Source organism: Solenopsis invicta, chromosome 16 (assembly GCF_016802725.1).
Source record: "Solenopsis invicta isolate M01_SB chromosome 16, UNIL_Sinv_3.0, whole genome shotgun sequence".
In the NCBI taxonomy this organism is placed as follows: domain Eukaryota; kingdom Metazoa; phylum Arthropoda; class Insecta; order Hymenoptera; family Formicidae; genus Solenopsis; species Solenopsis invicta.
Window position 1 is genome coordinate 3959730 of NC_052679.1, and position 13548 is coordinate 3973277.

Below are 13548 nucleotides of genomic sequence, written 5' to 3' on the forward strand. Positions count from 1 at the left end.
ACAACATTCTAAATAGCTTATCCTGATAGAAAAAATTTTTATGAATAAATACAAAGTTTTACTAAAAATAGAAATTTGTAGATATTAATATTTTCTTTCTTCTAGAAATATATTTTTTTTTTTCGTAAAAATATTCATTTTTTGTAGAAATATGTATTTAATTATTAAACTTAATAAAAGTGTTCTGATTCTAACATTTTTTTAGAATTTTATATTTCTTTTTAGAATATAGAATTTTGTAGAGCTTTTTCCGCCAATTAAGTACTCGGCATTACTAGCAATTTATTCAATAAACGAATTTATGAATAAAAAGTTTAAAATTATTCGCAGTTCTAAGCATATTTTAGACGATAGAAAAAATTAACTACTCTATCTTTTCTGTTCGAGATACGATTATCTGCCGCATCCCTGCGACGCACAACGCGCGAGATAAACGAAATTTATCCAATGCGCGTCGACATTCGCGTACGCTACAGCCGATATTGCAACAAAAACAAATATTTCCAATTTAACCGTTTTCCTCGATCTTATTGATTTTCATGCTTTCCTTGCCCCGCGGCGGGAGGATGATCCGCGTCCCGCATATTCGAACATTCGAATAGACTTTCGCAATTCCGCCGCGCATCCTACCTAACCTAACCGACTCCGAACGTTTTTCCTTCCCTCGAGATTGCGGAGAGTATTGAAGGGTCGCGGATCGAGGTCTTTCGGCGGGGTGAAAATAATGAGAACTCACGTGCGACGCCGATCCTTTCCCATGTCCTGCTCGATGTGCGCGTCTCGCGCGCGCTCGGCGACGCTCCTCGCCGTCAGCCACCAGGCTGTGTAGGCGCAGAACCCGCAGGACCCGCAGGATTCTCCGACATGACGCGCCGCCTTGCGTGTTACGTCGCGTCTCGCCATTTCGGAATGCCGACCGTCCCTGCGACGACGATTCTCGCGACCGTGAGCGCGAGCAGCATGACGCTCCCCCGTTGCTCACGTACTTCGATCAGTTCGATCCATCATTCGCGTTATTCGCGCTCGTCGATCACCATAACGGCACACTCTCGTCTGCACTTCCGCCCGTCCGGGCTTACGACCCCGTAGTACGCGCCGTACGCGGCTCGCGCCATCGTGCTGCACCTTTCTGCACTTGGAACCGAACGGAACCCGCGTTTGACGTTCAAATTTCAAAGGGGGAAGGATAGATGGAAGAATGATATAGCACTAAAAGATTGCAGAAACAATGCATAAACCTTAAATTAAGACAATGTAATATTGCGTGGAAGTTAGGAAGTGTTTAGGCAATGTTACTGCAAGCTTGCCGTTAAAATGTCTGCTGTTAAAAATATACAGTTTATATTATATAAGACTACATCAGTATTGTCTCAACGCACCTATAATAATTTTATCAAAAATAAATTTTACTTAAAATTGACAATAAAATACATTGCGATTATCGTGTTCAAGGTTTGTTCAATTTGATATTTTTTGGTAAACGTTCTTATAAAATTCATATAAAAATTTCATATATACAAATATAACATATGTAAAATATTAGATGTGCGAATTTAAATCTAATCAAATCGAGTCAATTCTTAAGAAAAAGTGATTAAGTGTTTCAATAAATTGATTACTATATCAATTAACTGATAAAATATCATAATTTACTGATATAGTAATAAGTTTATCGAAACACTTTAACAGTTCTTTCTTTTTTTCTTAAGGAAATATAAAATTTGATTTAATTTGGATTTAAACGCCTATGATTTGAATCTGAATTAATCGAAAATTTTGAAGACTCTACTAAAAGGTTTGAGTACAAATTATATACTTGTTTTTATATAAAACATTTTTTACCAAGTTCGTAGTATAAGCAATATTTTATATTATAAAAAATAATTTCAATTATAAAAATTATTAGAGCAAGTCACAATAACTTTTTAATGAAATGATTATACTTTGAATGATTCTCGTAAAAAACTAAAAAGATTTTTTTGCTATAGAAACTTCTTGTTCGATTAATTAAAAATCGATTATATCCGTATTAATTATTACGGGAAATTTCATAGTGTGATAACAGAAAAATTGTACTGTTTTACAAAAATATAGAAAAACTAATTTACAAGCATGCATCAATTAGTCGAAAACTCATGAAGATACAATGTTCTAGTAACTTGTAGTTCTAATAGAGTAAAGTGGTATTGTGGACATCAAACGAGCACTGTGCATTATCTGATAGTGGAATATGTAATTGTCGACCACTGTCGAAATTCGAGATATCAATGTGTCAAGGATGCTCGTGTGTTCCACACAATTCGCGTATATTTTTCGTACTTCGTCACATACCATTTGAACTGCATAAATCAAGCAACAGCGTATTTCCAATTCCTCTATATCGCTGTGGATCAGTTCACCACCTGCGAGAAAAACAATGTGTTGCAAAACGTAGTGTTACAATTTTCTAATAGCACGATAAACTCTTCATATACGAGAAACTAATTAGGATAAAAAAAAAGGTTTCCTTCATAAATAAAAATTTGTATGCAATGTGCGAAATGTAGCCAATATGTCGATAAGCTCAAGTAAAACACTAGAATCCCAATAAATCTTCCTTGCCGTTAAATAAATCATAAAAAAGTGCCTTTTGTTAAAAAGTTACTTGTACTCTAAATTTAATTCTGCGTGACATTGTCAATAATTACATATTATGTCAGAAGAATATTTTACTTATATCCACCAGTCATGAAATTTAAAAAATGGAATTCCCTATAAGAAACAAAACATTTTCACAAAAAAATAATTGAATAAATATCTCTTACTTTTCAAACGATATTGGAGATTATCAGTACAGCGAAGAGCTTTAAAATTAATGAGAACTTGAGAGGTACGATAATCAACCAATAACGTAGACGTCTTCATTGATTCTTCCGGAGTAATTGGAAAGTATGTTCGTAGGTCATGTATCAATATCTTGGCCTTAGTACAGAGGCGAACTGAAAAAAAATTCAATAAAAAGAAATGTTAATGGTTGACATAAATAAACTATATCTTTTCTGGATAATTAAATAATAGTTAAATGAACCCAATGTTTAGTTGAACGTATCAAACTAAATATTTTAGTTTGTCAAATTCTTTTTCAGTGTATCATTTATAAACTTATAATACCCCATATCGCATAACAATATAGCAATAATTTAATAATAATTACTTTCTTTTCCATAAAATGATACTTGATCTTGATAGCTGTCAAATTCAAAAAGCATTCTTTTCAATTTATTTGCATCGTATCCAGATGCTCTTATGCAATTCATAAAAAAACCTGGAACACAACAAAATCTTAGCATTACTGTCATATATCTTATCTATTATATATATTTTAAAAGTATAATTTTTAATTTTACATTTTTTATATTTTATACCCATGACATTCATAAACTATTCTTATGATTACGAAAAATCTGCATAATGCTGTTGTATCTATAATAACATTATATAGTTTAATAATTTAAACACAGTTTTCTTTCTTTGGAAAAAAAAATATGAGAAAATCAATCCTTAATTATTTGAGTATTATAAAGAGAACTATTCATTACAAAATCAGGCAAGATTCATACATATGTTTATTGTATATGAAAGAAACATTTTTCTTTATGGATACAATTCTTGTAATTGTACATACCGTCATATTTCTTCTTTAAAGTTCTTCCAACTCGACGCAAAATACTATGTCTTTCTTTTAAATATGGAAGAGTAATTTTATCGTCACCTCGAAAAATGTATTCGAACTCACTTGATCCAATAGTCATGTAATAATCAGAATACCAAATTGGTTTACCTTCCTATCCCAAAAATTATACGTTGTGAAATTAGAAAAGTATTAGAGAGATATAGATTTTTAAATAATTTTAGAAAGCTGCAATGTAATATAACAAAATTATAAGTGTTAGATTTATTCCACAAAATCAACATATGTACTTCAAATTTTATATCATTTGTTTCTTGTATTAAGTATTTGTTACCACAAATATTTATCAACAAGTATAAAGCTCTGCGCACAATAAAGAAATATTAGATATTAGGAATAAGAATTAAGATATTAGAATTAATTTTCTCAATGAAACATTATAAATAAATAATAAGTTATGTTGTATCTTGTACGTCATATTTATATCTTACGTTTTATTTATATCTATTGTGCGTTTAGTATTCATTAAGAAAACTGTTTCTAAAATTTTTATTCCTATTCTTAATATCTAATATTCTTCTACTGTACATACAGAAACTTAGACTCAGGAATTGGAAACAAGAAAAAAGAAAAATTGAGGAATGTGAAACAATATTAAGTAAAATCTACGTCAACTAAAATAAAAGTATTCAATACACTTTTACTGATTATGTAAAAAAACTACAAAATATTAGATAAGAAAGAATGTACTAATTCTATCCGGTAAAAATAAAACAATTTGTTTGCCACACCAGAAGTACTTCAGATGCATACTAAAACTTTTATAAAGTAAAAAATGTTTATTCATAAATATTCATGAATACAGATTTAGAAAAATAAAGAAAATAAAAGTGGATAAATGTTATACTTACATCAATGGCTCTCTTGATAGCCGAGCACAATGCCCAAAATCCGGTATACTTGTTAACTGTCCATTGTCTAGTACTATTTGGAATCCAAAGCATAAAATTTAACGTGTGCAATATAAATAGCCAATCAGCGCTCCTGAGATCGAAGAAAGTAGGATAAAGTCCGGGTAATTGCCATATAAAAGTAGTTCCCAATGCTATAGAGTGCTGATTACATAGCATAAAATCTGTCACCTATTAAAACATATTGTTTAATAGAATTTATTTTATATAATATAAACTTTAATTGTGTGTATGTGATTGCTAAATTTTATTTAAAATATTAATTTGTTTTTAAAAATAATTAAAAATTATATTATTAAAAATAAAATATCTTTTTCTTGTACTATTTCTTTAGTAAAAATAATTGACTAAATATACATTATCATGAAATAATATTCAAAAGATTCTCGTATAGAATAAAATTTATTAAATAATTTTATTCTATGGCCTTTATTCATAGCTAATAAATAATAATTTTCAATCTTTAATTGAAAGAAAAAAAAAAATAAATGTATAAATAAATTTGTAATTAATTACATTTTTAATCAAAAATTGAAAATTATTTACGATTAAGAATATCAGCCTAAGATTCTAAATAATTTTATTTTTTCGAACATATTACATTAGAACTTTATATTTACGTTTTCAAATCTTGTAACTAATCTAATTAAACTTTTCTTTCTTTTTGTCTCTCTTTCTCTCACACTCACTCACTCACTCACTGATTTCTGTATTTTGAAGAATCACAAATAGATTTTTAAAAAATTGCGAATTGTTTTAAATTTTCAAAAAAAAATGAAGAAAATCAAACCTCCTCTGCTAATTCTTTTACTCCATTTTTATCGATGATTATGGTTTTCGTTCTTTTGGCAATACATTCCTCTGTCGAAATCCTAGACGTAGCCATAGCATTACGTTCTGTTGAATCTACTGTTCCAAACTGTTAACTGTGATTATTTCGAGCGCGTTTACCTTTCAGAGCTGCGATAGAAAATAAACATGAAGTAATATTAAGAGAATAATATTTACACGAAAATGTCTGTTATTCGCATTCCCTTGTTATATGGCTTATTCTAAATGTTCTAGAAAGTTATTCTTTTGTGTTTACCTTTTGCATTTTTCAAAATATTTAACTTTTCTGCCTCTTTTTCTTTAATGCTTAATTATATACTATTTTAAGAACAGATCTATTTTGTTATTTCTTATACTTTTTACTAAATAGATGAAAATATATAGAGATCTGTTTTAAAAAAAACAAATTGTGTAGATTTATAAATAATAATGTATACATGTATGCGGCAAAAAGATACAAGTCAATATTTTAAAAACTAAAATTAAAAGTTTTACGGAAAAGACTACAAAAATATAAAAAAATTATACTATTAAAGAAATGCAGTATTTCGATGCAGTAACTTTTTATTAAAATTTAATTAGTACGAACGTAATAAAAGTTGGTAAACTTTGACCAAGATAAAATACATTTTCTACATTCGTTATAATATATGATCATAGAAATAATATTTGAGAAGCACAAAAATAATGTGAAAATCTTTTACATATCAACGTGTAATAATATAATAATATTCCAAAAAATTAAAATTTTCTGAAGTTTTTAAAATTACATATAATTATTCTATTCATACTCAATATAATATTATTAATTGTAATATTTAATTGACTATATTCAAATATAATTTTTTATTTAATTATAATTATCAGTTTAATGATTATGTATTACAAATAATTTTCATATCAAAATATTAAAAGAATCTTTCCTTTTTAAAAAATCTTAATCGAGAGATATAAAATCAGAATCAACCGTCTTTCACATTTTTCTTATTATATTGTTTCTATGTTTTCAGTAATTCAGAAATATGTTTCAATGTAAATAGTACGAATAAAACATGAAAAAATGATATCATTCAAAGCGCATTTGTGACGATACAAATTGTTTTAATATTGATCAGTGTCAATCTTGAATAATGGATTCTTCTTCAATTGCTCATCGAATAGTTGTCGATAGTCCCACAGAAAGTTGTCGAATAGACACATTCCATCGAAATTTGATAGTTCTAATTCGGGTAAATATACAGTATACTGGTCGCTATACTTGTCCATCATTAATTTATGCGCGTATTTTAGTATTATAAGTGAACAACAACGTATCTCTAATTCCTCTCTGCTGCCATGTACCAAAGGTTTGTCTATAGAGAAACACAATGCATTTTACTATGATAAATACAATAAATCTTTCATACAACAAATTCGATAACAATAAGAAGGATGGAATAAATAAAATAAATATAATAGTAACAAATTTGTAAAATTAAAACAAAGAATATGTTAGTGAGAAATTAATAATTTGAATAAGTCTCTTTTTTGTAAAAAAAAGTGACAAAAACAATTAGAAAAAATGAAATTTGTGGCAAAAATTTATTATTTGTATTCTGTAATGTAACCCAAATTTATCGCTACATATAATAATTTTAGATATTATTTCTATCGAAATCACATATAATTTTTATATATCGAATATAATATTAAATCAAATTCAGAAAGTGAAACTTTGTGGAGAAATGAAGAATATATCATTGAAAAAGTAATAAACATCTTACCACTTTTTTCAAGCTTATCCAACAAATTCTTACTATAAACGAGAGCGTTAAAATGATGGAGAATCTGAGGAACACGGTAATCGACAAATATCGTTGGAATTTTCTTTATTTCTATATTAATAGCAAGCTCATGCTCCTCGGGAAAGAAGGCCCATATGTCGGTTACTAATATCCAAGCTTTGTTGTTTAAAGGAACTAAAAGAAAGTTTGAAAAAAGTGCATTTTATTAATAAACTACAATTAGAGTACATCACAAATGTATTATATTTTAATTAATTAGTTACACTAAAATTATGCGACATTCTAATTATATAACATTCATCGATTAATAAAAAAGATTTCCAAGAGATATTTGGATTAGAGAGGTTTAATGTATAAACTCTTTTCTCTCATAAACTTCGTGTTTCTATGCGGTAATTGAAATGACTCATGGCATATAAAGCCTGGTTTATGCAGGCCGTAACCGTAAGAAGTTGGCCAATCGTAGTCGTTTTATAGAAGAATAATCAATTGTGTTTGGCTAATTTCTTACGGCCTGCATAAACCAGGTTTAAGAGCACTTTTGTTGAGTCTTACGATCAAATACATATATGTCCAAATATAATTACTATATATTTTAATTAAAAAATCTTTCAAAATGTGCTTGAAGTTACAGGTCAATCTAATTTTTTACATTATATATTATTTTGGTTTGGACTTCTTTACATCACATAATTTTCTTAATTGACGATAAATACCTGTTTCATCATCGTACGTATGCATGTCATAAAATGATGGGAAGTGATCACGTAATATGGCCCCTAATATCATAGGATTGCGATTACATGATAAGATACATTGCTTGAAAGTACCTGTGATAAAACAAAGTCTTATCATCCTCATCAATTAATTAAGCATTTAAGGTTTATCAATTAAAAAGATATATAATGTATTTTTTCAATATAACTCATCCAGGAACTCCTATACAAGTATATACTCCAAATATCTAATGATACTTTAATAATTTCAAGAGAGAACTTCTTTCTTGCTAGAAAAAAAAGAAGGAAGATCGATCCTGGACAAGTTACATGCATATGTCAAAGGCCTGCTCTTTTTAGTTGAGCTGGCTGCAATAGTTCATAGTTTATCTTCTTTCCTTCATGTTGAAAAAAAAATAAACTCTGATCTAGTGCAACTAGTTCAACTAAAAAGAATAGATCTCAAGTAAATAAAAATACTGTAAATTCATACATGTAAAAAATCACAAAAAATTATTTCTCTGCACACATAAAATCTTGTCATGTAATAATTTCTACCTTTATACTTGTCCACTAAAACTTCTCCAACACGGTGCAGAGTTCTTAATTTTGAGAAAATACGTGGAATAAAAGTGTTGTTATCACCCCGGAAAATGTGTTTCATGTTGTTTATAGATATGTTTTTATAAAACGCAGAATCCCAAATTGGCAGTCCATCCTATCACAAACACATTACGTATAAGATTTCAAAAAATAAAGAATTAATCATATATGTATGTATAGTATAACAAGATTGTGTAGACAAGATTTATCAATCATCGTTTCTGACATAATCCCCTGTTATTCAGTAATTTATGATTTTTAATCAATAAAGCAACAACCAAATACATAATTTATGCGGTTATTAAAGTTTTAAGGATTCGAGATTTATTTTGCATGTTTATATATAATAGATAATAAACACAAATAAATGAATAAATATTTAAAAATTTTATTATTATATAAATATTATAATCTTTTAATGATTTATTTTATTAAACAAGTGAACGAAAACACAACAGAATTTGCATGCATGCGCAACATTGCGATATCTATAATTCTGTACATCATTATGAATTCAACTTTGCCGTAGAAAAATCAAATTAATGCATTCTAAATTATCGATGTGAATAGTTCACCTCGTACATAAATACGCGCACATTATGATTAAAATTAAAAGAATTACGTAAGTATTGTTTTTCTATATGTAATGTAGTATGGAGTTTAACCTAATCAAATACTAATAGATATTTGTTATTTGTAATATTTAATATTTTAAATTACGCTAGCAAATTAGAAATAAATTAAACAAAGATTTCATCTATATACCGTAAATTTATAATTTGTATAGAGTTAAAGCAGATATTTTCAATGTCAATACATTGAAATCTATATAATTTATAAATTATACATAAAAATAAATTTACGAGTTAAGAATTATCAATTGGAACAGAGATATAGAACGGTTCGCCGAGACGGTTCCCAAGCCAAAGGGAGCCGTGCCTAGCTTTGGTCTACCAGGATGGAAGATGATGCCTCTGGAGCATAAGATACCTATGATAGCTGGACCCAAAGGTGCTTACAGCTTCACACGACAAAAAATAGGAAAGAAATTATGGGGACCGAAATTAGAGTTTGATCTGAATGATCCTTACTGTCACGAGACCAAATTCTTTTACGAACCCCTGCACGACGAGCATCTGCGCGAGTTCTTCTCCAGACCGATTAATCTAGACCGTCTACTGAAAGCTGACCTAATCACGGACGACATGGACGTGAAATGTTCGCTGCGCGATTACAATGCGTACAGAAAATACTTGAGGCAGGTGCACGCTGATCGTATCAAGAGAGAACTGAGAAAAAAAAACCGTCTCTTCGTCGAGAAGAGAGCTTTAAGTTTCGCTGAGGACCAAGCACGTAAGGAAGTGGAAAGGTATAATTCAATTGCCAAGCAAAGAAAATAGAATTTCCATTAAAAAAAAAATTAGAGACTTTTTCCAACCAGGAAAGAGATGTGTTTTGCATTTTAAACACCTTTTGTTTTGCAGTATTATATTCTTGGATACATGTATTATTAACAGAATTTTTCTTATAAAATCAGATTGAAAGAAAAAGAGAAGTGGGCAAGCGAGAGAGAGTATCTCACGCAGCAACGGCTGCTACAGGAGGAACTGAAAATCCGGAAGCTGAAGGAACAAGCGTACAAGACTACGCGAAGGTTGAAATTATTAAGACTCATTAGGCAAGAGGAACGACGGCTCATAAACATTAAGCGTAACAAGCGGATCGAGGAGATTCGGCAGAAATGTAAAATTGCAACGGAGATCGCCCGACGTAAAGTGATTGATACGTTGGTAGACTGGAAGAAAAAGGACAAGGCACGAAAGAAAGGCAAAGAGAAGAGACTAATGAATATTCAACAACAAAAGGAGAAAGATATGGAAGAAAGGCATGTATATTGTTCTATATATTTAAGATAGAAAATGAAGATTGTCACGCAACGTTTTTGACGTACAAAAAGTGAACCAAGATTTAATTTATTATAATTCTCGCAAGCAAACAGAATAATCTGAAAAGAGGATTCTATCTTGGCTAATGGCCATTTCAGATGGAGAAAAAAACAGCAGTTCCAAGAAAAAAATATTGCGAAACAAAAAGTGTTGTTGCAACGCATAGATGATCGCCGTCAAAAATTTATACAGGATTACAACAATCGAATAAATAGAGAAACCATCAGAATGAAAAGTAATGTGCTATGAAAAAAGAATGAAGAAATAGTATAACAAATTTAACCATATAGTTTTCAGTTATAAATTATATAATTGCATGAATAAATTTGTTTTTAATATGATGTAATTTTGTGCAGGACTTTTGGACCATGCAAAGCTATTTACAAACTGTTACATGAAGCGGCGTCGGCCAGGTGGAAGAAAACTTATTTGCTGCAAGAAATTCCTTAGAAATGCCGAAGTAAAAAATAACTCACAAAATTCGAATTCTTCATCGAAATTCATGAGGAAACACAAAGTATGAAACATTAATACTTTTAATAATAAATTTTGACACTTTAATAAAAATTGCTATTTCAAATAACAGGTTGATATAAGTGGTAAACACAGAAATTGAAGCAGCTTACAAACACATAACGGCAAACTAAACCAGTATAAATCAATAACACAGTACAAATCATTATCAAAAAGAAAAGAAATGATTAACTGATGAAAATTATGCCGACGAAGCCAATGTTATGTGCAAAGTCAATGTTAAAAGACAAGTTAGAAAACAATTATATAAAGAACAATAAATAATTAATAATAATACGTTAAATTTTATCGAAGGTTCTGGATGATACATTAAAACGTATCGAGGGACAGGATATTAGTATTTCGCAATGTCACGTAAAAATAATAATACAAAATTTGAATATTTATATTTACGTCAACAGCTCTTTTAAGAGCAGCGCACAATGCCAGGTAGCCAGTTAGTCCGTCAACTTTCCATTCCTGTTGGCCTTTTGGAGTCCAGAGTGAATAATTCAATGTATTCAATACGAACAGCCAGTCTGCTGCCGTGGGATCATTTACTTTAGGATGAAATTCGGTCGACAGTCGCACGTAATTATATGTGACCGCATCTAAATTGTGATTGTCGTAATTGCGGCGCATATAGTGTAACGTCTGCGTAAATATTGAAATCTCAATTAATGTGCTTCATCTGCAATTGCAAACTCTCTAACGGATTTTAAATTTTATTCAGTAAGATAACTTTAAAATATCGCATATTTACAGTTAAATAAAATAAAATTAAGTCAGTATTCTTTTATGCAATTTTCTTGAATCGCGTAAAGAAAAAGAGATTTTTGCTGAATATATATGTATCGAGATATATATTAACTATATTATATGTACTATAACTGATGGATATGTTTTTATATTCGTTGAATGAAAAGAATAATTTCGAATGTTCGAGAAAGAATTAACATTTTTTCATCTTTTAATCGATAAAATCGATTTATTTATGATCATCATTTATGATCTATCTCATTTTTTGAAATAAAATTGTAAGAATGATCATAAAACGAATTCTGAAAACGTGCATGTAATCCTAATCTAAACCTTCAAACTCTCTTTTTCTCTCGCCTGTTAAAGATTTGCGAAAAAAACTGTAAAAATGTCACGGAATTAAAATTAAATTTTCAAAGATAAATAAACCTCTAGCACTATATTCGTTACGCCGTTCATATTGATGGACACATTCTGGGCATTCTCGGCAACATAGAGTATCGGATCTTTTTGTTCCGTATTATTTCTTCGTTTGATATAACGTTGATCATCTGGCTGCTCAGTATCACGTTGGCGATTTGACTGCATAATGTCACGTTACGTTGTGCCTATCGTTTCAAACTACTGCGATCAACTACTTTGACAAGATTCTCACGGTTGCCGTCACCTCGACAAGTCTCACGATCGCAATGGAAAATAAACATAAACACAGAAATACAATGTTTTTTGACAACATGGGGAAATGTTATTTACATTATCGCGTCGAGACCGTTACCGCCAGTCGTCAGTATAATTCCTTTAATCGAATTAAACGTTAAATTTTTAAATATTTATTTAATAATTTCTATTTATTTAATCAAAAAAATTGTAGAATATTAGCTTGAAATGTAAATTTCATACGGGAGTGAAAAACTTGATAAATCTCAAGTTCGATTTTTCGTTCCACCTATAAGTTTTAAAATAACTTTCGTAAATTAAAAGAAGCCTCGACAAAAATTGTCCTGGCCTCTTAGTTGTGCATGTGGTTGACAACTACACTATAAAAAACACTCATTGCCTTTTAATGGGAATGAGCAGTGAGCTAATAAACTGTTTCTTAATTGTGAATGAAAACGATATATTTAAATCCCATTAAATCGCAGGAGGCCTTTCTGTTTTAATCTTTCTAATTTGAGTACCTAAACAAAAATTTCTAAACAATTGGTATTTAAACATAAAAAGAGTTGTTCTTTCCGAAAATGTAGTTACCGATTGGATGATATCTGGAAAAAAGATATAAAGTGGAGGTAAAAGAAATTAAGAGTCCAGTACCTTTTTATTAACAAGTATTCAACAAATAAATGATTTTGCATATCTTTTTGAGAGTAATAATAAATATATCAAATTATTCTACTAAAAAAAAAATAAATAAAATCATTTATTTGTTGAATATTCGTTAATAAAAAGATAATAAGAAGCCTCATCTTTTACCTCCACTTTCAACCTTTACATTTCTTTTTCTCATACCATAGCTAACTAGATTTTCAAGAACAATTCTTTTTATTTCTAACTAACAATTGTGGTTTAAAAATTTTAATTAGGATCCAAGTTACAAGGATTTAAAACAAAAAAGTGCATAGAGGTCTTCTTGGATTTACTGGATTGATAGAATATTTATTTTATTTATCTTTTAGAAATGTGATAGATTGATTACACCAATATATAAGTAAAATAATTTTAAAAAACTTTTATACGTAGATCCCAACTTGGATTGTA

General features: G+C 29.4%; 4 protein-coding genes across 4 annotated transcripts in view; 1 reads left to right on the plus strand and 3 right to left on the minus strand.

The window, feature by feature from the left end:
* The window catches only part of LOC105203062 (uncharacterized MFS-type transporter C09D4.1), a 63860-nt gene extending 62802 nt beyond the window's left edge, over positions 1–1058 (minus strand). The window contains exon 1 of the mRNA XM_011171833.3: positions 737–1058. The gene's annotated coding sequence lies outside the window, so the exon portion shown is untranslated. The remainder of the gene's footprint in view (positions 1–736) is intronic.
* A 307-nt stretch (positions 1059–1365) lies between these two features.
* LOC105203098 (queuosine salvage protein) lies at positions 1366–5966 on the minus strand. Its single transcript, XM_011171858.3, has 6 exons — positions 5432–5966; positions 4582–4812; positions 3665–3824; positions 3194–3304; positions 2805–2978; positions 1366–2402 (listed from the first exon to the last, which is right to left on the minus strand). Exons 1-6 carry the CDS (start codon positions 5525–5527, stop codon positions 2152–2154), a joined length of 1023 nt encoding a protein of 340 aa, XP_011170160.2. The 5' UTR covers positions 5528–5966; the 3' UTR covers positions 1366–2151.
* Positions 5967–6018: 52 nt separating this feature from the next.
* On the minus strand, positions 6019–13173 carry LOC105203113 (queuosine salvage protein). The gene is made up of 6 exons (XM_011171879.3): positions 12223–13173; positions 11449–11688; positions 8531–8690; positions 7973–8086; positions 7236–7430; positions 6019–6824 (listed from the first exon to the last, which is right to left on the minus strand). The coding sequence occupies exons 1-6, from the start codon at positions 12379–12381 to the stop codon at positions 6574–6576; spliced, it is 1119 nt and encodes a 372-aa protein (XP_011170181.1). The 5' UTR covers positions 12382–13173; the 3' UTR covers positions 6019–6573.
* LOC105203105 (fibrous sheath-interacting protein 2) lies at positions 8684–10511 on the plus strand. The gene is made up of 3 exons (XM_011171871.2): positions 8684–9197; positions 9465–9944; positions 10113–10511. The coding sequence occupies exons 1-3, from the start codon at positions 9175–9177 to the stop codon at positions 10489–10491; spliced, it is 882 nt and encodes a 293-aa protein (XP_011170173.2). The 5' UTR covers positions 8684–9174; the 3' UTR covers positions 10492–10511.
* Positions 13174–13548: the final 375 nt, after the last annotated feature.